Genomic DNA, 27,170 nt, shown 5'->3' on the forward strand with positions numbered 1-27,170 from the left:
CCCTGTCCCCGCCGGGACACCTGGACGGGCCGGGGGGATGCGCCGAAGTGTCGCTTGTCCCGTGGGGACGAGGGACAGCGATGAAGGACGGGACAAGAGGCGGCGACAACGGGGACCCCAAAGCGCTCCGAGCGGCACCGCCGTGTCCCCCCAGCCCCGGGACACACGCGGCTCTGTCCGTGCCACCGCAGAGCGTCCGTCTGTCCCTGCACAGCGTGGGGACACCCCGACCGCGCCGGGGGGCTGTCCCCGCGTCCCCCTGTCCCCCAGATCCCGTCCCCAAATCACCCAGCGGGGACCGCGCTCTGTGCCCGCACAGGGCGACGCGCAGACCCCGGAGCCGGGATTAACCCCTCTGCTGCCGGGATTAACCCCTCTGCTGCCGGGCTCCCCGGGGCTGCGGGGGGGGCTCGCAGCGGAGTTCGCAGCCCCGAACTTGGCGGGGCTGAGCGGGGCCGGACCCCGCGCCCCTTCCCCCCTTTCCCTTCTCCCCCTCAAGCCCAGCGGCTCCAGGGGGCTTCTCCCGCTCGGTTCCCTCAACCGCGACCCCCGAGGGTGCTCCGCGACCCCGCAGGGTGCTCGGCACCCCGGGGCTGTGTCTGTGCCCCCCGGGGCTGTGTCTGTGCCCCCCGAGGCTGTGTCTGTGCCCCCCGGGCTGTTCCGGTGCCCCCGGCAGGGACACCGGTCCAGCCAGCCAGCGGCCGGCTCGGGGCGGCCCCGTGCCCCGTCCCCTCCCCTCGAGACCCCCGGCCCGCCGGGGACCCGCGTGTGACAGCGCCGGGGCTGCCCCGCTCCGCCCGGAGCTCCGCGGAGAGGCCGAGACCCCCCAGAGGATGGGGCGCCACTCGGAGGGGTCTGGGGGGACCCCTGAGACCCCCCCCGGGGCCGGCAGGAAGCGAGCGGCCCCCCTCGCTGCCAGCTGCGGGTGGAGCCGTGCCTGGATTTTGGCCGGTGCCCCCGGCCGCACTCACAGCTCCGCCGCGCTGAGCCCCGGTGCCGCCGGTGCCGGTCTCGGTCCCGCCCCGGTGTCGGTGCCGGTTCCGCCCCTGTGCCGGCTCTTCCGCCGGTTCCGCCGCTGCCGCCGTGGGCTCCGCCACCGCCTCAGGTCCGCTCCATGTCCCCAGAGCTCCGCTGGGAGCTGCCCCGGCGCCGGGCGGAGAGAGGGAGCGAGGAGGAGGAGGAGGAGGAGGAGGAGGAGGAGAGGAGGAGGGACACCGGTCCAGCCAGCCAGCGGCCGGCTCGGGGCGGCCCCGTGCCCCGTCCCCTCCCCTCGAGACCCCCGGCCCGCCGGGGACCCGCGTGTGACAGCGCCGGGGCTGCCCCGCTCCGCCCGGAGCTCCGCGGAGAGGCCGAGACCCCCCAGAGGATGGGGCGCCACTCGGAGGGGTCTGGGGGGACCCCTGAGACCCCCCCCGGGGCCGGCAGGAAGCGAGCGGCCCCCCTCGCTGCCAGCTGCGGGTGGAGCCGTGCCTGGATTTTGGAGAGCCCGGTCCAGATTCCCGGGGGTGGGGGTCCCCAAAATCACAACGCGCCAGTGGCAGACCCCAAAATCCGCCTTCCAACTTGGGGATCACCCTGAATTTTGCTCCTTGTTCATCCCCCACCTCCCCTTTTTTCCCCGTTTCCATCCAATTCCATTCCAGCACCCCAGAAATTCCCGCGGAGCCCCCGGGTGGGGCCGCGAGGCGCCTCCTGACCGCACCGGGAGGGGAGCACCTCCCAAAACCTCACCTGGGCAGCCGGGTGGGGCACCGGGGGGGATCCCGGCAGCCCTGGCACCGCTTTTCCCTGGATGCCAGCCCGGCCCCATTGTGAGGCTCAGCCCGAGTGGAACGGTCCCATTGTGGCAGCGCTTCGGGAATTCTTGCCGCTCCCCTGCTCGCCAGCCTGGCTCCAGGCCAGCGTGGAAACTTCCCGATGCCCCAAATCAATCATCCCCCGGCCCTGGAAATGCCTCAAAGGTGGGCTCACCTCCCTCGGGGCCTCTCGGAGCTCCCAAACTCTCAGCTTTGGGATTTTCAAAGGGTTTTTGGGATTACAACCCCCCAAAACATCCCCAGGCTCATCCAGATCCCACAAGGGTTTCCCCTTTTCCAATCCCAAAAGGATTTCCCCTTTTCCAGTCCCAAAAGAGTTTCCCCTTTTCCAATCCCAAAAGGATTTCCCCTTTTCCAGTCCCAAAAGAGTTTCCCCTTTTCCAATCCTAAAAGGATTTCCCTTTTTCCAATCCCTAAAGATTTTCCCCTTTTTCAATCCCAATAGGGTTTCCCCTTTTCCAATCCCAAAAAGTTTTCCCCTTTTCAGTCCCTAAAGGATTTTCCCTTTCCAATCTCTGAAGGATTTCCCCTTTTCCAGTTCCTAAAGGATTTCCCCTTCTCCAATCCCAAAAAGGGATTTGATTTATTTCATAATTAAATCATAATTTTAAGGAAACCCATGGAATCATTCTTTTAAAAGGATTTAGTGCTGCTAAACCCTTTTTTATTTTTGCACCCATCCCTTTTGTGTGCCATGGCGAGCCTGGCACGGAGCAAGGGGAACAACTGGCAGCCCCCCAGCTGGACAGACGGACAGATGGACACCATTCCCACACGTCTGGGGCTGGAAACCCGGGAGCTCAGTTGGATTTAGGAGATTTTTCCCACCTGGGACCCCCTCAGGATCTCCCCACACCCCAAACCCAGCGCCCCACACGCCTCACCCCTCCAGCAGCTCCGGGAATTCCATCACCCACCTTCCCCAGGGAATAAAATCCCTTCCAGGGGAGCAGCTGGACAGGGACAGGGGCTGCCTCGGGCCAGTGTTGACAAGGAGCCTTTTTTTTTTTTTTTTTCCCTGCCGTGAAACCTTTAAAATGTTTTGTCAACACGGAAGGGCTGTTTATGTTTCACCAGCCGGGAAAGTTCCCATTGACTCCGGGCTCTTTCCTCCCCCACACCGTTATTTGCTTCCCTGGGAATTTCTTTTTTTTCTTTTTTTTTTTTTTTTTTTTTTTACCCAAGGGCAGGAGAGAAGAGATGGAGCTGCTGGGATTTGGGGTTTGCTGAGCTGAGCTGGGGGTTTGGGGGGGTTTGGGCACCCACACCTCAATCCCAGCCCTCTCCCTGTCCCCATCCCACGGCAAAGAGCAGAGCAGAGACCTGGGATCATTTCCCATCCTCACCCAGAGGATTTCACAGGAAATCGGGGAAGTGGGCTGCACCCCCAGCCCCCAAACCCTAAAGGGGCTCGGTGGGACATTCCCATGAAACCCCGTGGGACATTCCCATATTCCCATTCCCATATTCCCATTCCCATATTCCCACATTCCCAATCCCATATTCCCAATCCCATATTCCCATTCCCACATTCCCATTTCCATATTCCCATTCCCACATTCCCAATCCCATATTCCCATTTTCATATTCCCATTCCCACGTTCCCAATCCCATATTCCCATTCCCACATTCCCATTCCCACCTGGACAAACATCCCGGAGAGGATGGGACAGGTCCCCCCCAGCCCCTCTGAGCCCCTCCTCCGCTGGGGGCACAGCTGGTTCCAGTGCCACCCCTGGCACGGGCAGCCCCGAGTGTCCCCAAAGCCACCAGCCCCTCAGTGTCACCCCCTGACCCCGAGGGCCCCGGGAGGGAGGGGTTTGTGGGGGACCCAGCGACCCCCGAGGTCCCCAAAGCCACTCCAGGGCTGGGAGGGGACGGGAGGCGCTGTCCCCAGACTGGACGGGGACACAATTCCCAGAGGGGCCGGGGACCCGCGCGACGACGGAGCCAAAAAAGAGGGAGCGGGAGCTTTGTTGGGGTCGCCATGGCAACAGCCCGGCCGCCAGGACTTTCACTTTCCTTTCCTTCCTCGCCCGCCCTGGTGGCCCCGGGCACCCCCAGTGCCACCAGCGCTGCGGACCCTGCCCCCGGCACCCCCAGCACCTGCTGGGTACCACCAACACCCTCTGGGCATCACCAGGACACGCTGGGCATCACCAGCACCTGCTGGAGATCACCAGGACATGCTGGGCATCACCAGCACCTGCTGGAGATCACCAGGACATGCTGGGCATCACCAGGACCTGCTGGGCACCCCCGGCACCTGCTGGGCATCACCAGGACCTGCTGGGCACTCCCGAGACCTGCTGGGCATCCTCAGCACCCACTGGGGATCACCAGGACCTTGTGGGCACCGCAGGACCTCGTGGGCACTCCAGGACCTGCTGGGCATCGCCCAGGCATGAGGTGCCAGGTGGGCACAGCCACTGTCCCCGTCCCTGCCCTGCTCCCACCTGGCTGCTCCCGGGCAAGGCCCCAGGGCTGCCGCAGCTTTCCCGGAGCTGCCCCGGCAGAGGAAGCCGGGACAATGCCCGGAGGGGCCCGAGAGCCGCAGGGCAGCGCTGCCGGGGCTGGGGGCACGCAGGGCACAGGCTCGGCCGGCGCTCGCCTTCCTTGTCCCAGCCCTGCTCCCTGCAGAGCCCTCGGGGCCAGCGGAGCCCAGCCCGGGACAGCAGAGCCCAGCCCGGGACAGGCAGAGCCCAGCCAGGGACAGGCAGAGCCCTCGGGACCAGCAGAGCCCAGCCCGGGACAAGCAGAACCCAGCCCGAGACCAGCAGAGCCCAGCCCGGGACCAGCGGGGCTTCCCTTCCCTCTGGGGCAGGGAAGGGCTCCAGGCAATGGCCTGGCCCTCGGGGCAAAACCGGGACAGCAAAGCCAGGACAGAATAGATGAGACAGCAAACCGAGCCCGAGGGGCAAAACTGGGACAGCAAACCCGGGACAGCAAACCTGGGACAGCAAAGCCAAACCCAGCCTGGGGCAAACCCGGGACAGCAAAGCCAAACCCAGCCCAGGGGCAAAGCCGGGACAGCAAACCCGGCCCGGATTCCTGCATGGAAACGGGGCCTTTGTTTGGGAATGGGCACAGCTGAGCTCCTCACCAGCCTGGGAACGGCCCCACAGCACCCACAGGGTCCCCTCAGCCATCCCCGTGTCCCTCTGTCCGTCCCCTTGTCCCCTCAGCCATCCCCGTGTCCCTCTGTCCATCCCCTTGTCCCCTCAGCCATCCCCGTGTCCCTCTGTCCGTCCCCTTGCCCCCTCAGCCATCCCCGTGTCCCTGCCCTGTGTCCCACCTGTGGAAATCCCAGGTTGAAGCACTGAAGGCGCTGCCACTGCCCACGAGCTCACTGCCACCCACCCACAGGTGCCAGCAGCTGGTGTGGTGGCACTGCCACCTTCTAGCACCCAAAAATCCAGCTCCCAGCACCCAAATCCACCTTCCAGCACCCCAAATCCACCTCCCAGCACCCAAATCCACCTCCCAGCACCCAAATCCACCTTCCAACACCCAAATCCACCCTCCAACACCCCAAATCCACCTCCCAGCACCCCAAATCCACCTTCCAGCACCCCAAATCCACCTCCCAGCTCCCCAATTCCAGTCAGACTCCAGGCTTACCCTACCCCTGCCCAACCTGGATGTCCCCACCGTGTGTCCCCCCCGTGTGGCACTGCTTGTGCCAACCCTCCTGGGGACAATCAGGGATCCCCAGGGCTCCTCTGGGACTCAGTCCCCTCTGTCCCTGTCCCTGTCCCCGGCACGAGGGGCCAGCCCAGCCACCCCCCGCGGCAATGCCACCGCGGGGAGGGTGGCACTGCCAGCCTGGCACTGTCCCCACCGCGTCCCAGCCGTGCCCAGACCGCGGGGCGGCAGCGGGGCACGGAGGGGGTGACACTGAGCTGGGAGGGACAGACGGACAGCGGGAGGGACACAGGGGACAGCCGGACCACCCAGCGGGCCCGGGGGGCAGCGGGGCCGAGCTGCGCCCCGACCTCCCCCGGGGCCCGAGCCCGGCGCTGCCGCTTCAAAGGCGACACCGAGGCTGTCCCAGGGCTGTCACCCTCCGCCAGCCCGGCTCCGGCGGGGACCCGGTGCCACCCAGCCCCACAGAGGGGCTTTTCTTGTCCCCCCGCCTTTGTTTTCTATTTAGTGCTTTTGTTCCCCCCTCTTTGGGGCTTTGTTCCAGCTCGTCCTTTGTTCCGACGCCTTTGGTTTCTCTTCCCTTTGATGCTTTGTCACTCCCTTCATCTTGGTGCTTTTCTTTCCCCGGTTTTTTTTTTTTGGGTTTTTTTTTTCCCCTGGTTTTTTTTTTTTTTTTTTTTTGGTTTTTTGGTTTTTTTTTTTTTTTTGTTTTTTGTTTTTTTTTTTAAGCTGGCTCTTTGGGTTTTTTGGGAGATTTTATTGGGGGTTTTTTTGTTGTTTTTTCTCTCCTGGCCGCTCCGCTCTTGGCATTTTTCTCCTTTCTCCTGCCTCGTCCACTCTCGGGTCACATGGACGCGGCCCGGATTGTCTCCAAATCCCCATTTGTCTTGTTTTGGAGCCTGCATTTCCCTGCCTTTATGTCCTTTTTCTTAAGAGACTCTCAGCGATTTCTTCTCCCGGCCGCGGGGAGAGCGGAGGGGGGGCCGGGGATTAATTAATTAGCGAGTGTAATCTCGAGCTGCGGGATGCGCGGAGCATCATTACGGCTGTCATTAGGGCGTTAGGGGTTAGCGAGGATTTAAATACCAGCTAATTGCAGCCAAGAGCTCCCCTCTCCGCCAAAAAATTCCAGCGGGAAGAGCCGGGCTTGGATTTTGGGGAGAACTGGGAGAAATTCCCGACAGGGAGGACAAGAAACAGGAGGGGGGGAAACCCCAAAAATCGTCACTTGAGGGGTGTCCGGTGTCACTTTGGGGACTCCCTGGCACGGCAGAGCCAGCGCGGGGGCAAAGGCGACGCCAGGGCAGCATGGAAAGGGTTAAATGCCCTGCGGGCGGCGATTTTTTCCCCGTTCCCATCACCCGGGGAACACTTTGGACACGGGAATCCGGCCGGGATCCGGAGGGACGAGCCCGGGCGGCGCACGGGGCCGCCGCTGCGGCGGTGCCACCGAGGGGACGAGGACTTTAATGTCGCAACCGTCGCCGAGGCTCGGCCCGGCTCGGCTCGGGACACGTGTGCGGAGCCCGCCGCAAGATCAGATACCGGGATTCGGGAGCCGTTTTCCGCTTTGATTTGAGCGCCCCAAATCCCCACCCCGGCAGTGGCAGCGGGCAGGGAAGGGCACGGTGGCACCGCTGAGGGTGGCACCAGCCCCGAAGCGAGCTCGGGGTCTTTTTTTCAGGCGCCCCAAACCCCCCCGTGCCGCAGGTTTCGAGCAGCTGGCGCTGCTCCCCAGCTGCTGAGGGGAGGAAACAGCCGAAATAGCAACAGGATGCGCCCCCAGATAAGGTGATCGATATCAGAAAGCGCCGCTTATTTCGAGTCAGAGCCGAGCCCAGCTGCTGGAACAGGAGATCGGCCCCCGATAGGGGCGGCCCCGGCTTCTCGACACCCCGATTTTTCCTGTCCCCGCTGGTTTTCGGTAGCGCCGTGACGTCCTCGGGGTTTTGGAGGGGTTGGTGTGGGAGGAGGGGGCGGATTTCGGAGCGGGGAAAGGGCACAGGGTCCCAGGAGCTGCAGGTTTTGTGGGATGTCCTAAAGGAGGGATTGGGGTGGATCGGGGGGTGCCTAGGTGCTGCTAACACACCCCAAAAATGCTGGGGGGTAACGGTGATTCCCGGGCTCAGCCAGGCACTGGGGGACAGCTGGGAAAGTTCCAGAAGGGGAATTTTTCTGGGATGACACCTCCGTGATCCCACAAATCAGCGCAGGCACAGCCGGAGCTCTCCATGGATGAGGAATTCCAGGGAATGAGCACAGGGCAGCCCCAAACAGCTCCTGCCAACCCCAATCCCACGGGAAAACCGGGAGCTGTGGCTCCAGGAGTGCCAAAACCTGAGCAGGCATCCCTGGGGACATCCTCGGGGACATCCTCGGGGACATCCTTGCCCCTCCTGCTCCAGCACGGCCCAGCCGTGCCCTGCACATTGTCCCCCCTAAACTGTGCCACCGCCGAGTGTCACCGGGCCCGGGTGACTCCTCGGCGGCCGAGGGGTGCCAGGGAGCCGTGCCAGCCGTGCCAGCACCTTCCAAAAGCGCTGCCAACAAAAGGAACCGCAAAATCCATCCTGCAGGTCTGCCCGGTCCCTTCAAATGCAAACTGCGAGCCCATAAAGCCCGGGTTGTCCATCCCAAAACTCCGGATTGTCCATCCTAAAATTCGAGATTGTTCATCCCAAAACCCCGGGTTGTCCATCCCAAAACTCCAGATTGTCCATCCTAAAATTCGAGATTGTTCATCCCAAAACCCCGGGTTGTCCATCCCAAAACCCCAGGTAGTCCATCCTAAAATTTCAGACTGTCCATCCTAAAACCCCGGATTGTCTACCCTAAAACTCCAGATTGTCCATCCCAAAATCCGGGACTCTATCCTAAAACCCTGGACTGTCCATCCCAAAATCCCAGATTGTCCATCCCAAAACCCCGGATTGTCCATCCTAAAATTCCAGATTTTCCATCCTAAAACCCTGGACTGTCCATCCCAAAAACCAGGATTTTCCCTCCCAAAATCCCGGACTCTCCACCCCAAAGCCCCCGCGGCTCCGGCTGCGCCGTGGCCCGGCCTGGTGGCACCTCCTGATGCCACCCCCTCCCCTGGCATTGTCACCGCATCGCCCTCAGCTCGCTCTGCCGCGTCCTCCAAAGGGCTGAACCTGTTTTTATGGCAGAGCTGGCACCGGGAAAGCTAAAAAAAAAAAAAAAACCAACCCAAAAAAAAGGCTCCCCTGATCTCTGTATCTGCAGCCATGCAAGGAATATTGTTCGGCGCAGCACAAAAGCATCCCTGAAAATAGAAGCGCCGGGGCCAGGCCTGCCAGTGGCTGTGTGAGATAACGTCTACTTGCAAACAGAGCGTCTTTGTGCCGCTGTCACTGTCCCCATTGTTCAGGAGCCTATTGCCTCGGGGATATTGTTCCCTCCTTTTGTCTCAGCCCGGCTCCTTTTTGTTTGACTTTACTTTACCATTTCATTCCTCTCCTTTGTGCCGCCGTTCTTGCTTTTGTCTCTCTCTCTCTCTCTCCCTGCCTTTTCTCTCGCTGGTTTGTATTTAGCGATTGTTCCCCGCTCGCTGCGAGCACAAAGTGCTCCGGGCTCTTTTCTCACTCCATTCATTCCCTATTCAGGTGCGTTTGTTTGCCCGTAGGTGCCGACAGGAGCGGATTTGGGGCGGGATTTGGGGTTTTAGGGGGTCCTGGAAGCCTGCAAAGGGCGTTGGAGGCTGCTGGTGGCCTTTGGGAACAGCCAGGTCCCCTTGTCCCCCATGCCCGCGCCAAAAAAGGACAAATGAGCCCCCAGGTGGCCCCAGAGCAGCGGCCGAGGATGCTGGCAGGGACACGGGGGTGGCACCGGGGAGGTGACCGGGCCCGGTGCCAGCTGGGCTGATCCCAGAGCGGCTCCGAGCCCAGTCCTGACCCTGGATCCGGCGGTGCCGGCTCCCCCAGCCCTGGCTCTGCAGCACGCCCGGATTTTGGGAGCCCCTGGGGGCACAAGGAGAGGTTCCTCGGCCTCTGCCCTGCGGCCGTGCCCTCCCGGAGGGACCCCCGGGGTGGCACCACCCAGCCCCGTGCCACCCCCGGTGTCCCCAGCCGGGATCCGCCACTCTCGGCTGCTCCTGGGGACCACGGGGACAGCGGGTGGACCCTCGGGGGTGGCTGGAGGTGGCCTGGGGACATCTGCGGAGCGGCTCAGAGGCTCCCCGGGGTGCCCCGTGCAGGACGGGGGGCTCCTCCTGCCCCCCACGCCCTGCCGGCTGCAGAGCGGGCTCGTTCCCAGCGCCACGAGGAGGAAGAGGAGGAGGAGGAGGGTTCGGATTCCCCAGGAATCCTTCAGGGCGAGCTGACGAGCGGCCACCCCCGGAGACAACAAAGCCCCGCTGTTCTCCGGGCACGGCCCGCCTGACCCGACGGGACTTTTCCATCCCCTCCCCGCCACCGAAACGCCGGGAATCCAAGGGAAACCTCCTCCTGCTTTACCGGGAACACCCCACGCGAGCGGGAGAGGCCGCGGGGACCCCCCCAGACTCACCCCGGGAGCGAGGGACGGAGCGGGAGCGGGGGACAGCGAGCGGCGAGCGCGGCGGCTCTCGGGGCCAGCGGGAGCCCCGGGGCCGCGGGGGGGGCGTGCCTGGGAACGGGGGGAGCGGACTGAGGGCCATTGTCCCATTGTTCGGGCTTCAAAGGACAATGGGCCATTGTTGTCCCCGGGGATGCCATTGTTTGCCTTCCCCGCGGATCCCGGCCGCGCACGGAGCTTTGCCGAGGGCCGGCTCCGTGTGTGGGACGCTGCAGAGCAACGGGGCTGGAATGTTTCCTTCCCCACGCCCTGCTTTTGCACGGTTGTACCGTCCTGAAAAGGCTCGGCACGGCACGGCCCGAGGGGCTGGGACCACCCAGAGACCCCCCAGGGATGGGCTGAGAGCGGGGGGGTTCATCCTCCATGCCCCCATCCCTGCACATTCCAGGCTGAAGGCGCAAACCCGCTTCTGCCTCCAGGCGCATCCAGCCGGCGATATCCCGATTTTCCATCCCGCGGCTCCCCCAGAGCTGCCCCGGCACGGCGGCCTTTGGCTCCCGCAGCGCCCGGGAAAAGCTCCCTGGAACCCAAAGAGCGCTCGGGAAGGGACGGCCCGGCCCGGAGCGCTCCTGGAGCGGATTCCCGGGGCTGATCCCTCTGGGAAATTCAGCTGAGGGGCAGAGGAAAGGCTGGGGGAAGGGGAAGGAGCAGAATTCCAGAAGCGGAATTCCAGAAGCAGGGAAAGGATCAGAATTCCAGGAGCAAAGTACCAGCAGCAGGGGAAGGAGCGGAATTCCAGGAGCGGAATTCCAGCCCCTCCTCAGCCCGAGGCGGGCCGGGGGATGGATGGAGCAGGGAAGGGACCCGCTGTGCCCAGGGACACCCTCGCTGTGTCAACAGCCGGGAAAGGCAGGAGGAACTCCGGCCGGGAGCGCGGGATGAACCCCGGGATGAGCTCCGGGATGAGTCCCGGGATGAACCCCGGGATGAGCCCCGGGATGAGCCCCGGGAGAGCCCCGGGAGAGCCCCGGGATGAGCTCCGGGAGAGCCCCGGGATGAGCTCCGGGAGAGCCCCGGGATGAGCTCCGGGAGAGCCCCGGGATGAGCCCCGGGATGAGCTCCGGGATGAGCTCCGGGAGAGCCCCGGGAGCGCTCCGGGCTGGCGGAGAAGGGGACGCTGTCCCTGCAGGACTCAGCCCGGCCGCGGTTCCTTCCCTCCCCAGGGCTGCGACCACCCTGGGGATGCAGCCCTGGAGCGACCCCAGCCCCGAACCCCCCCGAGCGCAGCCCCGGGGCTGAGCAGCCCCCCAAGGTCGGGCTCAGCCGCTCCGGAGCTTTGTCCCCACGGCCCGCGCGTCCCTGGGGGTCACCCGGCCACCCTGGGGGGGTCCCGGCTCTCCAGCCGCCAGCCCGGGGAGGTGGCAGTGGCCGGGGACAGGGGGAGGTGACACAAACAGGGAGGTGGCAGTGGCCGGGGACAGGGGGAGGTGGCACAAACAGGGAGGTGGCAGTGGCCGGGGACAGGGGGAGGTGACACAAACCCGGAGAGGTGGTGGCAGTGGTCGGGGACAGGGGGAGGTGACACAAACCCGACCCGAGGTCCTTTACCGGTCCCCGGGAGTGATTTGCACACCTGCGGGGTGACACTGCCACCCTCACTGTCCCCGTTTCCTGTCCCCCTCTGCCCGCCCTTATCTCACCCCCTTATCTCACCCCCCCGATCGGGGCTCGTGGCTGACGGGGCCCCAAAACCGAATTTTGGGGCCCCCGAACGGAACTTTGGGGCCAGCTGTCCCCAGACCCCTCCCTGGGGCCCCAGTCGGGGCTCCGCTCCTGCCCCCCAACACCCGCCGGGCCCCGAGCGGCCCCGGGCTCGGGGGGACAAAAAAGGGTCGGGAAAAGAGGAGCCCCCCGGGAATGCCGGCCCTGCTCCTGCTCCTCCTCCTGATCCGGGAATTCCGGCCGGGATCGGGGAGAGCCGGGATTGGAGTCTGGAACTGCGGCCGGGATTGGGATCGGGGTCGGGCCCGCAGTTCCCCCTTCTGTCCGGAGCCCTCCGGAAGATTTTTCCCGTTCTGGCCGGAATTTGGGATTCTCCAGGCAGAATTCCCACGGAATTCCCGAGGCTTGGGAAAGGAATTCCAGCTGGGAAGGAAAAATCCCCCGGGGGAGGCAGAGCCACGGCTTGGAGGAGGATAGGATGGGATTTCTTTTGGAAAAAGGGATTTGATTTTGGGATAAAGAGATCAAGTTTGGGGAAAAGAAAAAAAAGGATTCTTTTAGGGATAAAGAAATTTGTTATTGGGGAAAAGGGATTGTTTGGGAAAAGGATTTTTTTGGGATAATGATATCGGTTTTGGGGGAAAAAAAAAAAAAGATTATTTTTAAGAATAAGGGATTTTTTGTGGGGAAGAAGGGACCGGTCTCAGGAAAAGGGGATTTGGTTTGGGAAGAAGGGATTGGTTATGGGATAAAGGGATTTGTTTGGGGAAATTAAAGATTATTTTTGAGAAGAAGGGATGGATTTTAGGAAGACGGGATTGTTTTTGGGCTAAAGGGCTTGGCCTGCGAAAACCTGAACCCCAACAGGAAAAACCCTTGGAATCATTTCCCGCACCCTGAGACTGCAACCCCACTCCCAGCTTTTGTGAAAACCCCGTTTTATTGCCCCAAAAAACCCCACAGTACAAAACAGAACTCCCGAGGAGCCGAGGGACGCGATCCTGTTCCCGCAGCATTCCCAGTTTCCCAGTCCCGTTCCCAGCGGGAAGCTGCCCCTAGCTGGAGACGCTCTGCAGGAGGGTGATGTTGTCCCCCTTCAGCATGATCCGCCCTGGAACAGGGGAGTGGGGAGCCTGGGCTGGGCACAACCCCAAAAACAGGATCCCAAAACCTGGAGCACAGCCCCACAGATGGAGCCCAACCCCAAAACCTGGAGCACAATCCCAAATCCTGGAGCACAATCCCAAAACCAGGAGCACAATCCCAAAACCTGGAGCACAACCCCAAAACCTGGATCCCAATCCCAAAACCTGGATCCCAACCCCAAAACCTGGATCCCAATCCCAAACCCCGGAGCACAACCCCAAAACCTGGAGCACAATCCCAAAGCTGGATCCCAACCCCAAAACCAGGATCACAATCCCAAAACCAGGATCCTAATCCTACAGCTGGAGCTCAATCCCACAGCTGGAGACTCCCAAAACCTGAATTCCAGTCCCACAGCTGGATCCCAACCCCAAAACCTGGATTCCAACCCCAAAACCAGGATCACAATCCCAAAACCTGGATCCCAGCCCAACAGCTGAATTCCAACCCCAAAACCTGGATCCTGGCCCCAGTCCCACAGCTGGATCCCAATCCTAAAACCAGGATCCCAACCCCAAAACCAGGATCCCAACCCCACAGCTGGATCCCAGCCCCAAAGGCTGAATTCCAGTCTCACAGCTGGAGATCAATCCCAAAACCTGGAGCCGAATTCCACAGCTGGATCCCAATCCCAAAACCTGAATTCCAACCCCACAGCTGGATTCTGGCCCCAAAACTTGGATTCCAACCCCAAAACCTGGATTTAAGGTCCCACATCCAGGTTCAGGACCCCAAACCTGGATTCCAGGTCCCATCCCTGATTTTAGCGTCCCATCCCTGATTTTAGGGTCCCAGCCTGATTTTAGGGTCCCATCCCTGATTTTAGGGTCCCAGCCTGATTTTAGGGTCCCAGCCCTGATTTTAGGGTCCCATCCCTGATTTTAAGGTCCCACCCCGATTTTAGGGTCCCAGCCCTGATTTTAGGGTCCCATCCCTGATTTTAGGGTCCCAGCCCCGATTTTAGGGTCCCAGCCCTGATTTTAGGGTCCCAGCCCTGATTTTAGGATCCCAGCCCTGATTTTAGGTCCCAGCCCCAATTTTAGGGTCTCAGCCCCAATTTTAGGGTCCCAGCCCTGATTTTAGGTCCCACCCCTGATTTTAGGTCCCAGCCCCGATTTTAGGGTCCCACCCCTGATTTTAGGGTCCCAGATTTTAGGTTCCACCCCTGATTTTAGGTCCCAGCCCCCCTGCCCTACCCAGCTGCTTCCTGGATTTGGTTTTGGAGTGAATTTCCTCAGCATCGTCCAGCACCAGGTTCATGTACTCATCAAAGCCCTGCAGGAGCAGCACAACCTCAGTGAAACCCCAAAAAACCCTAAAAAACCCCCAAAACACAAAAAACTATTTAAAAAAATATCCCAAAAATACAAAAAACCCAACCAAAATGGTCCAAAAAAAACCCAATAAACCCATCCAAAACCCCAAACAAGCTCAAACATCCCCAAAAAACCCAAACCCCTCCAAAACCCCCCAGAAACTCAAAAATCCCCCCCAAACCCCCAGGGACCACCCCCAGCCCCAAATCAGGGAGGGGCTCCCGGGGGAGGAGCAGGAGGGGCTGCTCTGCGGTTGGGGGGGCTTCAATGGAGAGAAATGGGGTTTAAATTTGGTTTAAATGGGATTGAAATGGAAAGAAATGGGGTTAAAATGGGGTTAAATGGGGTTTAAATGGACTTAAATGGGGTTTAAATAGGGTTAAAGTAGAGTTTAAATGGTTTAAAATGGGTTTAGATGAGTTTAAATGGAAAGAAAAGGGGTTAAAAGGAGTTTAAAATGGGTTTGAATGGAAAGAAATGGGGTTTAATGGGGTTTAAATGGGGTTTAATGGGGTTTAAATGGAACACACGATGATGCAGCCCTCGATCCTCATGTTCACCTGCTCGTAGAGCCACACCTGGATCCGGGATCTCTGCAGGGGGGGCACCAAAAAGGGTCTGGGGGCTTTGCGGGGGGGTTCGGGGACCACCCCCAGCCCCAAATCAGGGAGGGGCTCCCCGGGGGAGGAGCAGGAGGGGCTGCTCTGCGGTTGGGGGGATTCAGTGGAGAGAAATGGGGTTTAAATTTGGTTTAAATGGGATTGAAATGGAAAGAAATGGGGTTAAAATGGGGTTAAATGGGGTTTAAATGGACTTAAATGGGGTTTAAATAGGGTTAAAGTAGAGTTTAAATGGTTTAAAATGGGTTTAGATGAGTTTAAATGGAAAGAAAAGGGGTTAAAAGGAGTTTAAAATGGGTTTGAATGGAAAGAAATGGGGTTTAATGGGGTTTAAATGGGGTTTAATGGGGTTTAAATGGAACAAAATGTGGTTGAAATGGGGTTCAAATTGAAAGAAATGGGGTTTAAGTGGGGTTAAATGGGGTTTTGGGAAGGAATTGCTCTCTGGGAGGGGCTGGGATGGAATTCCCAGAGGAGCTGAGGCTGCTCCATCCCTGGGAGTGTCCCAGGCTGGGTTGGACCGTGGCTCAAAGGGGTAAAATAAATCAAATTACACCCTGGGACGGTGGGAGGTGTCCCTGCCCATGGCACTGGATGATCCCTCCCAACCCAACCCATTCCAGGATCCCCTGGGCTGCTTTGGGTGGGAAAAATCCTTCCCTGGATTTATAAATGGATTAAAAATCCCCCTTCCCCGGATTAAAAAAATCCCAATTCAGGACTCCTGACTCATTCCCAGCCTGTGAATTCCCACAGGATCCATGGCTGCCCCATCCCTGGGAGTGTCCTAGGCCAGGTTGGAGAGTGGATAAAAAGGATCAAATGGATAAAAGGGATAAAATTGATCAAATGGCAGCATGGGATAGTGGGAGATGTCCCTGCCCATGGGATTGGATGATCCCTCCCATCCCAACCCATTCCAGCATTCCCTGGGCTGCTTTGGGTGGGATATTGGGAATAAATCCCTCCCTGGAATTCCCAGGGAATCCGTGGCTGCCCCTGGATCCCTGGGAGCCCCCAAGGCTGGATGGGGTTTGGAGCACCCTGGGACCACGGGGTGGGAATGGGCTGATCCTTAGGATCTTCCAACCCAACCCATTCCAGGATTCCGTTAAAAATCCCAGTTTCAGCACTCCAGGCTCATTCCCAGCTGCAGATCCCCCGGAATCCGCGGCTGCCCCATCCCCGGCGGGCGCGGGCCGGGCTGCAGCAGCCTGGGGCAGGGAAGGCGTCGCTGCCCTTTGCGCGGCTCCCCGCGGGCACTCACGTTCTGCAGGTAGCGGAAGATCAGGTTCTGGAGCCGAGCGTTAAGGACAGAGCCGAGCAGCCGGGAGCCGCGGGACACGGCCGGGCCGGGACCGCGGCCCCTGAGGGGAGCCCGCCCGCCCCGCTCCCTTCCCTCCCCGCGCTCCCCCTGCGCCCTGAGGGCTGGCGGCAGGATACGATGGGCTGCACCATCACCTTCTGCACCTTCTGGCCCTGCCCGCGGTACGCCATGGCTGCGCGGGGCGCGGACAGAGAGCGGCGGGACGGAGCGGCTCCGCGCGGGGCACTGTGGGATAGCGGCGGTGTGAGGGGAAAGGGAGCGCGGTGCACTGTGGGATAACGGCGGTGTGAGGGGAGAGCTCCGCGCGGGGCACTGTGGGATAGCGGCGGTGTGAGGGGAATGGAGGAGCGCGGGGCACTGTGGGATAGCGGCGGTGTGAGGGGAATGGAGGAGCGCGGGGCACTGTGGGATAGCGGCGGTGTGAGGGGAGAGCTCCGCGCGGTGCACTGTGGGATAGCGGCGGTGTGAGGGCAGTTGTATTTTCTTACCTTTTTAGTCATTATTTTTATGATTTTTTTATTGCTGTTAGTAGGGGATTTTCTTGCTCGTATTAGGTTTTTTTTTGCTATTACTTTATTTGGTATTTATTTGCTATTATTTATTTATAAATTCCCTAAAAATGTTCCCCTGGCTCAGAGCTACAGCAGAGCTGTGCCCTAAAACACCCGGCTCTAAAATAAAGGTGATTTTTGCGCTCTTACAGCGCCGGAGCTTTCCTGTTCATTTATCCCTCAAGGTCACAAAGACCTGAAAAGCCAAAAAAATCCCTGAAACATCTCCCACGTTCCCTCTCCTCCTGTCCCTGTTCCCTGGGATAAGATCCCAAATCCCCCCCGGCTGTCCCCTCCTGGCAGGGAGTTGTGCAGAGCCACAAATTCCCCCTGAGCCTCCTTTGCTCCAGGCTGGGAGCTTCCCAGCTCCCTCAGGACTCTCCAAACCCTTCCCAGCTCCCTCAGGATTCTCCAAACCCTTCCCAGCTCCCTCAGGACTCTTCATTCCCTTCCCAGCTCCCTCAGGACTCTCCAAACCCTTCCCAGCTCCCTCAGGACTCTCCAAACCCTTCCCAGCTCCCTCAGGACTCTCCAAACCCTTCCCGGCTCCCTCAGGACTCTCCAAACCTTTCCCATTTCCCTCAAGATTTCCACCAAACCCTTCCCGGCTCCCTCAGGATTTTCCAGCCCCTCTCCTGTGCCTCATTAATTCCCAATTAACACTCAGCATTCCCAAGCTGTTTGACGCCATTCCTTAAAAAAAAACCCCAAACCCCACAAACACGGCAGTGAGCAGCCTACCTTTAATCCCTTAAATAGAATCATACAAATATAAAATGGAAGAATAAAATATTTACAGAAAAAAAACCCCCAAAAAACAACCCCAAAACAAAATGAAAAAACAAACCCCAGGGGGATTCCAGGCAATCCCATCTCCAAGGGGCTGGAAAGGAGGGAAGCAGCCAAGGGGGAACATTCCAGGTGTTTTTTTTTTTTTTTTTCCCCTTCCCAGCTGGATGTGGGAGAAATCCTGCAGGGAGAAATCCTCAGAACGCAGAGGCACTTGAAGCAATGCTCCCTTCCCCCCAATTCCAGGAGGAATTTTGCTTTCCCTCGTGGCAGGATCCCAGGAAAAAAAACAATCCCCCAGATCATCCCGAGCCAGGCTCACCCTGGCAGGCTTTGGTCCAAAATCCTGCCTCAGACTTTCCCTCTTTTCCCCGAATTCCCCCCAAACGCGAGTCCATCCGTGGCTTCCAGAGTTGACACAGTAACTCCAGGCTTTTTTGGGATTCTCAGTCCAGGAGGGAGCTCTGGAGATGGGATCTGGGCCCCTCGGGGCGCTCCTGTGCCGCGGGGAGGAGCGCCGGACAAACCCAGCCCGGGATTTTGGGATAACTGAGAGCAGACTCTGCCTAATCCTAACAACCCAGCTGTGCTTGCAGCTGGCCAAGGATCTCCTCCACGGATCCAACAACATTTACAGGATTTCTGTGGGATGTGAGGAGGAAATTTTGCTTTTTCAGGGTTTTTTGTTTTTGGTGTCGCGTCTTTTTTTTCCTGGGTGTTTTTTTTTTTCCAAAACCTCCCCTCTCAGCTGTCAATCATCTCTGACAGTTCCAGCAGGAGATCATCCTCGTCCTTCCCTGGATCCAGGTCGATTTCTGCCTCCAGTTTTCCCCCAGAGATCTCCCAGATGAGCTTCTCGAAGTCGTCCTCCACCGAGAGCGCGGCCTTGGCGGCGCCGGCCGAGCTCAGGCGCCGCAGCTTCAGGGGAGCCTCCAGGGAGGAGGAGGAGGACGAGGAGGAAGATCCAGACCCCTCCGAGTGTGCCAGGGAATGCCCCTGGCTGCCAGGCTGCAGCTCGGGGCTGGGCAGAGCAGAGAAGGCAGGAGTCAGTGGGGAGAGCCCGAGGGGGCTGAGGCTGGACGGGGGATTGGGGAGGGCTGGGGTCGGGATTGGGGGGTCCTGGACTGGTTTTGGAAGGGTTGGGATTGGTTTGTGGAGTCCTGGATTGGTTTTGGGGGGGTCCTGGATTGACTTTGGGGAGTCCTGGATTGACTTTGGAGGGGCTGGGATTAGTTTTAGGAAGTCCTGGATTGAGTTTGGAGAGTCCTGGATTGGTCTGGGGGGGTTGGGATTGGATTTGTTTTGGGGGGCTGGGGTTGGTTTTGGGAAGTTCAGGATCAATTTTGGGGCTCTGGATCAGTTTTGGGAAGTCCAGGATCAATTTTGTGAGGTCTAGGATCAGTTTTGCAGTCCAGGATCAGTTTTAGGGAGTCCAGGATCAGTTTTTGGGGAGCCCAAGTGCAGCATTTGTAGAACCCCAGAGCAGCTCACAGACATTAATTGCAATTAAGGGCTCCTCTGTAGGATTTTGGGATTTCCCCCACCCCACTTCCCATCCCTGGGGGCAGGAGGGAGAAGGGAATTTGGGATTGGGGTTACCTGCCCTGGGAATTCTCCCTCCGAGGGTTGGAGCCTGGGCTGTCCACTGGAGAAGGGGGAACAACCTGAGAATGAGGAGCAGGACAAGTTTTAGGATCTAAAATATCCCAAATTTTTCCAGAAGGGAATTTGGGATTTGGGATTGGGGTTACCTGCCCTGGGAATTCTCCCTCCGAGGGTTGGAGCCCGGGCTGTCCTCTGGAGAAGGGGGAACAACCTGACAATGAGGAGCAGAACAAGTTTTAGGATCTAAAATATCCCAAATTTTTCCTCTTCTGCTTCACCTGAAGCAGGACATTCCAGAAATGAGGAATTCAGGGTTTTTTTTAAAAGGAATTTCTGCCTTGGAAAGGACAAAATATTCCCGAATCCCAGCAGGGAATTCTGGAGAACCTGAGAATTTTTAGGATCTAAAAAATCCCAGATTTTAGGAGATTCTTCCTTTTGTGTTTCACCTGAAGAAGAGCATTCCAGAAATGAGGAATTTGGGTTTTTTTTAAGGAATTTTTGCCTTGGAAAGGACAAAATATTCCCAAATCCCAGCAGGGAATTCTGGAGATGCCTCCAAAGCAGGAATGTGCTGCCCCTGAGAGTTCTGGGGTGAAAAGGGCTGGGACAGATGGAGAAAATTTCAGTTTTCCAGGATTATTTTGGGAATTTGGGGGGATTTGGGGCCTCACCTTGGCTGGGGGCTCCTGGGTGTCCCCGCTGGTGGCACTGAGTGGCTTCACTGCCACCACAGCAGGGGCGTCGCCCTCGGGGCCCTTCCTCTTCAGGGGCTGCTTGGGAGGGGCTTTGGCATCCAGAGGCTTCAGGCACACCTTGGATTTGGCTGGGATGGAGGGAAAGGAGGGAAAATTTATCCATCAAACCCCTTCCTTCAGCAATCAAATCCCTTCCACAATCAAATCCCTTCCTTTATCAATCAAACCCCTTTATCAATCAAACCCCTTTACCAATCAAACCCCTTTATCAAGTCCCCACCTCTTTATGAAGCCTCTCCTCTCGGGCAGCTGAGCTCCCAAAATCCCAACCCCACATGGAACATTCCCATAAATCCCAACCCCACACTGAGAATTCCCACAAACCCCAATCCCAAAATGAGCATTCCCATAAACCCCGACCCCAGAATATTCCCACAAACCCCAATCCCAAAAGGAACATTCCCATAAACCCCGACCCCAGAATATTCCCACAAACCCCACACAGAACACTCCCACAAACCCCAGTCCCAGAGCATTCTCCTAAACCCCAACCTCAGAACATTCCCACAAATCCAAACCCCAGAACATTCCTAGGAACTCCCAGCGCCAGCCCATTCCCACAAACCCCACACAGACCATTCCCCTAAACCCCAACCCCACAAAGAACATTCCCACAAAACCCACAGAGAACACAAAACATTCCCAACCCCACACAGACCATTCCCTAAACCCCAACATCACACAGACCATTCCCTAAACCCCAGCCCCAGAGCATTCCCACAAAGACCATTCCCTAAACCCCACCCAACCCCACACAGATCATTCCCAACCCCAGACCATCCCCTAAACCCCAACCCCAGAACATCCCCACAAATCCAAACCCCAGAACACTCCCAGGAACCCTAAGTCCCAGACCATTCCCACAAACCCCAACCCCAGACCATTCCCACAAACCATTCCCCTAAACCCCAACCCCACCCAGAACATTCCCAACCCCACCCAGAACATTCCCAGGAACCCCCAGCCCCACCCAGCCCCTTCCCACACCCCAGCCCCACCTCTGCCTCTCCTCTCGGGCAGCTGAGCTCCCTTTTTCCCTGGCTCCTTCTCTGGGGTTCCCACTCCATCCTCGGCGGGTTTTCCCCCTCTCCTCCTGCCCAGCTGGGCTGGCCCCACAGCAGCCTCGGGGCTCCCTGATCCTGGTGTTTTTTCCTGGTTTTTATCCTGGATTTTTTCCTGGTTTTCAGCTGGAATTGCCCCAGCTCCCTGCTGCAGTTTCTCCTCCTGCCGTTGTTTCTGCTGCCGTTTCTCCCACATGATTTCCTCCAGGCTCTTCACCTGAATTCCAGAATTCCCTGAATTCTGACAGGGGAAAAACACACCAAGAGGGTTCTTAGGGGAAAAATTTATGGATAAAAACCTATGGAAGTGTCAGGGACTGATCAGAAATGGGAGGGACTGATCAGAAACGTGAAATGTTTTGTTACAAACGTGTTCAGCCTCACCTCAGCAGGGGCAGAGCCATTTTTGGGGGAAGGTTTGTTCAGCTCCACGATCATTTTTTCTTCTCTTCCAGGTGCTTTAAACCAAGAAAAACATCCAAAAATTGGTTTTTTGTTTTCTTGGGGGGGTTATTTCCCTATTTGTATTAACAGGAAGCAATTCCTGCAGGATTTTCTCTCTCCTTCAGTCCCACCATGGAGTATTATTATTATTATTATTATTGTTAATGCTCAGAAATTGATAAATCCTTCCCAAACAATATTCCAGAGGGGAATGGGATGGATTCCAGCACTGGGAAGATTCCAGCACACAAATCCAGGGCAGAAAAAAAAGAGGGAAATTGCATCACAATTCCCAGGGGAAAGCAGAATTTCCAAGGAGGAGCACAACTCCCAGGGGGAAGCACAATTCCCAAAGACAATCAGAACTCTCAAGAACAATCAGAATTCCCAGGTGCAAAGCAGAATTCCCAAGGACAATCCCAACCCCCACAGACAATCCCAATCCCCAAGGACAATCCCGATTCCCAGGAGAATCAGAATTTCCAAGAACAATCAGAATTCCCAGGTGGAAAGCATTCTGAAGGAGAAGCAGAACTCCCACGGACAATCCCAATCCCAACCCCCAGGGCCAATCCCAACCCCAGGTGGAAAGCAGAATGCTCAAGGAGAAGCAGAATTCCCAGGGACAATCCCAACCACCGAGGACAATCCCAACCCCCAGGGCCAATCCCAACCCCAACCCCTGAGGACAATCCCAATCCCAAATCCCAGGGCCAATCCCAACCCCAAATCCCAAAGCCAATCCCAACCCCTAGGGCCAATCCCAACCCCTGAGGACAATCCCAACCCCAACCTCAGGGCAATCCCAACCCCCAGGGCCAATCCCAATCCCAATCCCAGGGCCCATCCCGACCCCCAGGGCCAACCCCAACCCCTGAGGACAATCCCAACCCCAGGAATCCCTCTCACCCAGCAGCTTGGTGACCCTGAGCAGTTTCCTGCCCCTCAGGGCAGCCTCAGGCGGGGCAGCAGCAGCAGGAAGGTTCTCCCCGCTCTGCTGCAGCCTCAGCGCCTTCTCCCTCTTGATCTCCTCCAGGGTTTTGATCCGAACTTCTCCAGCTCCTTTGGCTCTTCCAGCCTCTGCCAGCTGCACCCTGCCTGCCCCAGCTGGAGCAGGAATGTTCTGTTTCCTGGGATCTGCCTCACTTTTGGCCCTGCTGCTGAATTCCTCGGGTTTTTCCTTCTCCTCTCCCAGCCTCTTGTGGTTTTTTTCCACCAGGGCTCCAGTCAGGGATTTGCTGCGGGCAGCAGGGGAGGGTTTTGCTCCTGAATTTGGATCTTCAGTTTTCCTTCCTTCTCCTGGGATTTTGGCTGGGGGTTCTCCTCTCCTCTGGTTGGCTCTCTCCAGGCGGATTTCCTCAAGGGTTTTCACCCGGATCTCCTCGATGGGTTTGGCAGCTTTGTCTGAAAAATCCAACCCAGGAATGAAAGAGATCCAGGAGGGGGAAAAGCCTCCAGAACTGCTCCCAGCACTGAGGGAATTTGGGATTGAGGGCTCTCAGTGCTCCTTGGGTTGGGAGGACTTTGAGGATCATCCAGGGACACTTTTCCCTGTGCCAGGCTGCTCCAACCCAGCCTGGGACACTCCAGGGATGGGGCAGCCACAGATTCTCTGGGAATGAGTCTGGAGTCCTGAAATTGGGATTTTTTTATGGAATCCTGGAATGGTTTGGGTTGGAAGATCCTAAGGATCATCCCATTCCCACCCTGTGGTCCCAGGGTGCTCCAAGGGCAGCCACGGATTCCCTGGGAATTCCAGGGAGGGATTTATTCCCAATATCCCATACAAAGCAGCCCAGGGAATCCTGGAATGGGTTGGGATGGGAGGGATCATCCAGTGCCATGGGCAGGGACACCTCCCACCATCCCATGCTGCCATTTTACCTGTTTTACCCATTTTATCCTTTTTATCCACTCTCCAAGCTGGCCTGGGACACTCCCAGGGATGGAGCAGCCACAGCTCCTCTGGGAATTCAATCCCAGACCCTCCCCACCCTCCCAGGGAAGGATTCATTCCCAAAATCCCATCCAACCCCATCAGTCTGCAGCCATTCCCCTCATCCTGTGCCTCCATTCCTTGGGAATATTCCCTTTCCATCTTTCCTTCAGGCCACAACGAGATCACCCCAAAATTCCTCCTCTTCAGGCTGAACAATCCCAATTCCCTGAACAATAAATTCCTCCCCCTCCTTTAAACCACCTGGGTTTGGAAAATCAGAGCCAGTTTTCCTTTAAAATTAACAATTTAAGGCTGCATGGGAGTTCTTGGGAAGAAAAAAAATAAAAACAAAACAAAAAAAAAAGAAGGAATATTTCAAATGCAATTTTTACCTGTCTCAGTGCTGCTCTGCTCAGAGGGCAGCCCCAGCCTCTCCTTCAGGGACTTCAGGACTTGAACTAAAAAAAAAACAAGAGAAAAAGTTGAAAAAAGTGGCAAAAATCCCAATTTTGGGTGGGGAATGAGACAGGAGAGCACCTCAGTGGGACTCAGAGTGACCTTGACCCCTCAACCAAAAATAAGCAGGAGAAGAAAGGAGGAACAGAAAATCCCAAAGGGAAAAGCTTGGACAGAAAATCCCAAAGGGAAAAGCTTGGACAGAAAATCCCAAAGGGAAAAGCCCAAGCAGAAAAGCTGGACAGAGAATCCCAAGCAGAAAATCCAAAGGGAAAAACTGGCCAGAAAATCCCACCAGAACAGCTGGACACAAATTCCAGCTGGGAAATCCAGGTGCTTTTGGTACCTGTGCCTCTTTTTGGGGCCTTTTCAGAGTTTTCCTGCAGCTCTGCCTTCCTCCCCAGCCTGTCAGCAACGTTCCTCCTCAGGGGAAGGAAAGTTTTTCCACCTTCAAAAAGACACAAAATGAGAAATTATTTCAGAATATTCCTCTGCAGGAACCTGGATCCTCCCAGATGAATCTGGAATGGTTTTGGTTTTTTGTTGCTGAGAGAATTTGCTGGTTTTGATGTAAATATTTCACAAAAAGCTCTCACCCATGACGGTTTTCCTTTTCCCCAGTCTGTCAGGAAGATTCAGTTGGATCACAGGGTCCTCCCCTAAAATAAAGAACAATCCTTTCAGTGCATCAAAAAATCCCCTTATCCCAAAAAAATGCCATTTTCTGGCTGCCAAAGCACGGGAATTACAGAAGGACTGGGAGGGAAATTGGTTTTAATGATAAAACTGGTTTTAATCCAAACCAAAGCCAGCAGCTACAAAAATTCCCAACTTTTCCAACACAACCTTTAAAACTCAAACCAGAAAAGGCAGCAGTGCATCTCAGGATTATTAGGATAATTATCCTAATGATCAGTGATTAGATTTAGGGGGTGTGGGATGGGAATTTTGGGATTTGGGATTACCTTCCTTGGAGGAAAGGGTCACAGTTCTCAGCACTGTCCTGACATTTTCCTTCTCTGGCACAGGAATGCTCCGGGCTTGGAGAGGATCCACAGCCACTCCTGAAGGACCTTCTGCATGGAAAAACAAGGAAAAATCAGGATATTTAGGAATTTTCATTGGAATTCCAGGCAGGAAAACCAGCTGCCACATGCCAGTGTAGCCCCTCTAAAAAAAAAAAAAAGTGAATTTGTCCTTGCAGGATCTCCCAATTTGCAAAGAAAATTAATTCCTTTGAAAATTTCCTTGCAAATTATCCAAGGAAAATCAGGATTAAAGTCAAGAATGAACAGAAGGAGGAAGATAAGGAGGGATTTTAGGGATATTAACTCACCACCTTGTTTTTTGGCTTTTTCCTTGAGTTTCTTCAGTTTGATCTCTTCCAAGGTTTTTATTCCAAAATTTAAGTTGTCATCTGGAAGCACAGAATATTCAGGAAATTGGGGTGAATCCTTCCCAGAATATTGGGAATAAACCCTCCCAACTCTCCCCAGGAGTAAAAAAGCCCCAGAACAGGTGGGATTTTGGAAAACTGGCAGCTTTTTTCAGCCTCCAAGGGAAAATCCACACTTTTGATTTTTGAAAGCCATGGAGAGGGATTAAAGATTCCTGAATTCCTTGAACCTGGATTTCCACAATGCCTGAAGGGACATTTCCAAACATTCAAAACTCCACTTTGAGCTTCATCTCAACTCCATTTCAACTCCACTTAAAACTCCATTTTTACTCTTTAAAATTCCATTTTTAACTCTTTCAACTCCACTTAAACCTCTCTCAACCTCCCCCAAACTCCACCTAAGCCCCACCAAACTCCACTTTTGTTCCATTTTGTCCCACAAATCCAAACCAGGAGGCTTTTCCCTGCTTAGGTGGGAATGAACTCCTGGATTCCACTCAGCACCCCTGGGCTCTGTTTTCCTTCAGGAATATTTTGCTGTTGAAGGTGGAATTGTCCCCCTGCAGCCCTTGGAATACCTTGCTTTGCACTGGGATTGGATTTCCTGGTGGAAATCACCCTCAGGCCATTGTGGGTTTCTGTGGGTGGGGGCTGGACTGGGGTTTTGGTTTCTTCTCCTTCTTCAGAAAGCTGGTCTGGAAGGGAAAATCAAACCCAAAATGAAATTATTTATGCAGTAGGGATTTAGTAAAAATGTTTTATTTTTAGGTGGTTTAATATTTCAACAGCAACAAAAAAATTATCACTTTTCCCTGCAGCTTAAACCCCCAATTTTGTGATTTCCCTCTCGATTTAAAGCAGAAATATTTGAAATAAACTCAAGATTTCTCACCATCATCATCTTCATCATCATCTGCAGCGTTGATGACCACTGGGGGATGGGTGGGACTGGGCACATTCTCAGAGTTTTCCACCTTCATCACCCCCCTGAGCTGCGGGGAGGGGTTGGACTGAACGGAGAGTTTGTTCTGCTGCAGCTGCACCATCTTCACCTCGTCCTCTGCAGCCTCAGGGGGGCTTGGGAGAGTGGCTGCAAAGGAAAAATAGCCCAGATTTTGAGCCTGAAGTTGAAAATTTGAGAACAAAACACTGCTGGATTCAGTTCTGGATTCCAAACCCATAAAGGGATTAAAGGAAAAGAGGAAACTGGCAGCTTTTTTCAGCCTCCAAGGGAAAATCCACACTTTTGATTTTTGAAAGCCATGGAGAGGGATTAAAGATTCCTGAATTCCTTGAACCTGGATTTCCACAATGCCTGAAGGGACATTTCCAAACATTCAAAACTCCACTTTTAGCTTCATCTCAACTCCACTTAAAACTCCATTTTTACTCTTTAAAATTCCATTTTTAACTCTTTCAACTCCACTTAAAACCCTCTCAACCCCCCCAAACTCCACCTAAACCCCCCCAAACTCCACCTAAACCCCACCAAACTCCACCTAAACCCCCCCCACCCCGACCCACAACCCACGACCCCGACGGGAAAAGGATATGGGTTAAAAAGGGGATGGGAAAAGGATATGGGTTAAAAATGGGATGGGAAAAGGATATGGGTTAAAACAAATGGGATAAAATGGGATGGGAAAGGCACACAAACTAACAAACAAATGAGTCAGACAGAGAACAAACCCCAGATTTCAGAACTGGAGCTGAACAGTGAACCAATAATCAATAATGAACCAATGGACAAATGCTTTCCTCCTGGCCCTGCCCAGAGCCCAGCAGCAGTGAGCCCGGGCTGCTCTCACCTTGTTGCAGGTGGAGTAGAAGTAGAAGTAGCAGTCGTCCCCCTGGCTGGACATGCTGGGCTGGCTCCTCGCTCTCTGCTCAGGCTCTGCTCCTCCAGCCTGGCCAGCAATTGGCTTCTAAAGGCTTCTCCTGCCTTAGCTCTGACAGCTGCTTTTTAAAAGTAACCCTGCGGAGTAAAATTTGGGGGTTTTAGAGTTGTTTCCTATTCATTGATTTGGTTTTGGGAGGAGGGAGCGAGTGGAAATCAGCTG

General features: G+C 56.4%; 3 protein-coding genes across 10 annotated transcripts in view; all 3 read right to left on the reverse strand.

Moving 5' to 3' along the window:
• SOX13 (SRY-box transcription factor 13) overlaps window positions 1–10,051 on the reverse strand; it is a 35,621-nt gene extending 25,570 nt beyond the window's left edge. For 4 of the 5 annotated variants that reach the window (XM_041470510.1, XM_041470512.1, XM_041470511.1 and 1 more), the window contains exon 1: window positions 972–1,179. The gene's annotated coding sequence lies outside the window, so the exon portion shown is untranslated. Of the gene's footprint in view, window positions 1–971; window positions 1,180–9,989 lie in introns of those variants that run through there. The other variant, XM_041470509.1, reaches the window with a different exon arrangement.
• A 2,569-nt stretch (window positions 10,052–12,620) lies between these two features.
• SNRPE (small nuclear ribonucleoprotein polypeptide E) lies at window positions 12,621–16,382 on the reverse strand. 2 transcript variants are annotated; one of them, XM_041470477.1, is made up of 5 exons: window positions 16,225–16,381; window positions 16,049–16,075; window positions 14,692–14,754; window positions 14,042–14,120; window positions 12,621–12,810 (listed from the first exon to the last, which is right to left on the reverse strand). In XM_041470477.1, the coding sequence occupies exons 1-5, from the start codon at window positions 16,276–16,278 to the stop codon at window positions 12,755–12,757; spliced, it is 279 nt and encodes a 92-aa protein (XP_041326411.1). In that variant the 5' UTR covers window positions 16,279–16,381; the 3' UTR covers window positions 12,621–12,754. The 2 variants fall into 2 exon arrangements, with proteins under 2 accessions (XP_041326411.1, XP_041326412.1); XM_041470478.1 differs by lacking the exon at window positions 12,621–12,810 and adding an exon at window positions 13,791–13,819 and having other exon boundaries at window positions 14,009–14,120; window positions 16,225–16,382.
• A 1,004-nt stretch (window positions 16,383–17,386) lies between these two features.
• ZC3H11A (zinc finger CCCH-type containing 11A) lies at window positions 17,387–26,215 on the reverse strand. Of its 3 annotated transcripts, none has more exons than XM_041470475.1 (13): window positions 26,003–26,215; window positions 25,689–25,805; window positions 25,051–25,128; window positions 24,677–24,787; window positions 24,308–24,370; window positions 24,058–24,159; window positions 23,648–23,713; window positions 22,226–22,720; window positions 21,257–21,330; window positions 20,810–21,113; window positions 19,728–19,879; window positions 19,200–19,264; window positions 17,387–18,469 (listed from the first exon to the last, which is right to left on the reverse strand). In XM_041470475.1, the coding sequence occupies exons 1-13, from the start codon at window positions 26,154–26,156 to the stop codon at window positions 18,193–18,195; spliced, it is 2,058 nt and encodes a 685-aa protein (XP_041326409.1). In that variant the 5' UTR covers window positions 26,157–26,215; the 3' UTR covers window positions 17,387–18,192. The 3 variants fall into 3 exon arrangements, with proteins under 3 accessions (XP_041326409.1, XP_041326408.1, XP_041326407.1); XM_041470474.1 differs by lacking the exon at window positions 19,200–19,264 and adding an exon at window positions 19,048–19,112 and having other exon boundaries at window positions 25,048–25,128; XM_041470473.1 differs by having other exon boundaries at window positions 25,048–25,128.
• Window positions 26,216–27,170: the final 955 nt, after the last annotated feature.

The sequence above is a fragment of the Pyrgilauda ruficollis genome, unplaced genomic scaffold, assembly GCF_017590135.1.
Source record: "Pyrgilauda ruficollis isolate IOZ18807 unplaced genomic scaffold, ASM1759013v1 scaffold247, whole genome shotgun sequence".
NCBI lineage: Eukaryota > Metazoa > Chordata > Aves > Passeriformes > Passeridae > Pyrgilauda > Pyrgilauda ruficollis.

What these genes read in the sequence shown, in the direction of transcription:
- SNRPE (XM_041470477.1), bottom strand. Translation starts at nt 16,278, where the DNA reads ATGGCGTACCGCGGGCAGGGCCAGAAGGTGCAGAAGGTGATGGTGCAG. An exon ending in AGGTGATGGTGCAGCCCATC is followed by an intron (nt 16,076 to 16,224) that starts GTATCCTGCCGC and finishes GCTCGGCTCCAG; the next exon opens with AACCTGATCTTCCGCTACCT. An exon ending in TCTTCCGCTACCTGCAGAAC is followed by an intron (nt 14,755 to 16,048) that starts GTGAGTGCCCGC and finishes CCCCCCCTGCAG; the next exon opens with AGATCCCGGATCCAGGTGTG.
- ZC3H11A (XM_041470474.1), bottom strand. Translation starts at nt 26,156, where the DNA reads ATGGTGCAGCTGCAGCAGAACAAACTCTCCGTTCAGTCCAACCCCTCC. An exon ending in CAATCCCAGTGCAAAGCAAG is followed by an intron (nt 25,129 to 25,688) that starts GTATTCCAAGGG and finishes CTGTGCTTCCAG; the next exon opens with ATGACAACTTAAATTTTGGA. An exon ending in GCCCGAGAGGAGAGGCAGAG is followed by an intron (nt 19,880 to 20,809) that starts GTGGGGCTGGGG and finishes CCTCCATCCCAG; the next exon opens with CCAAATCCAAGGTGTGCCTG.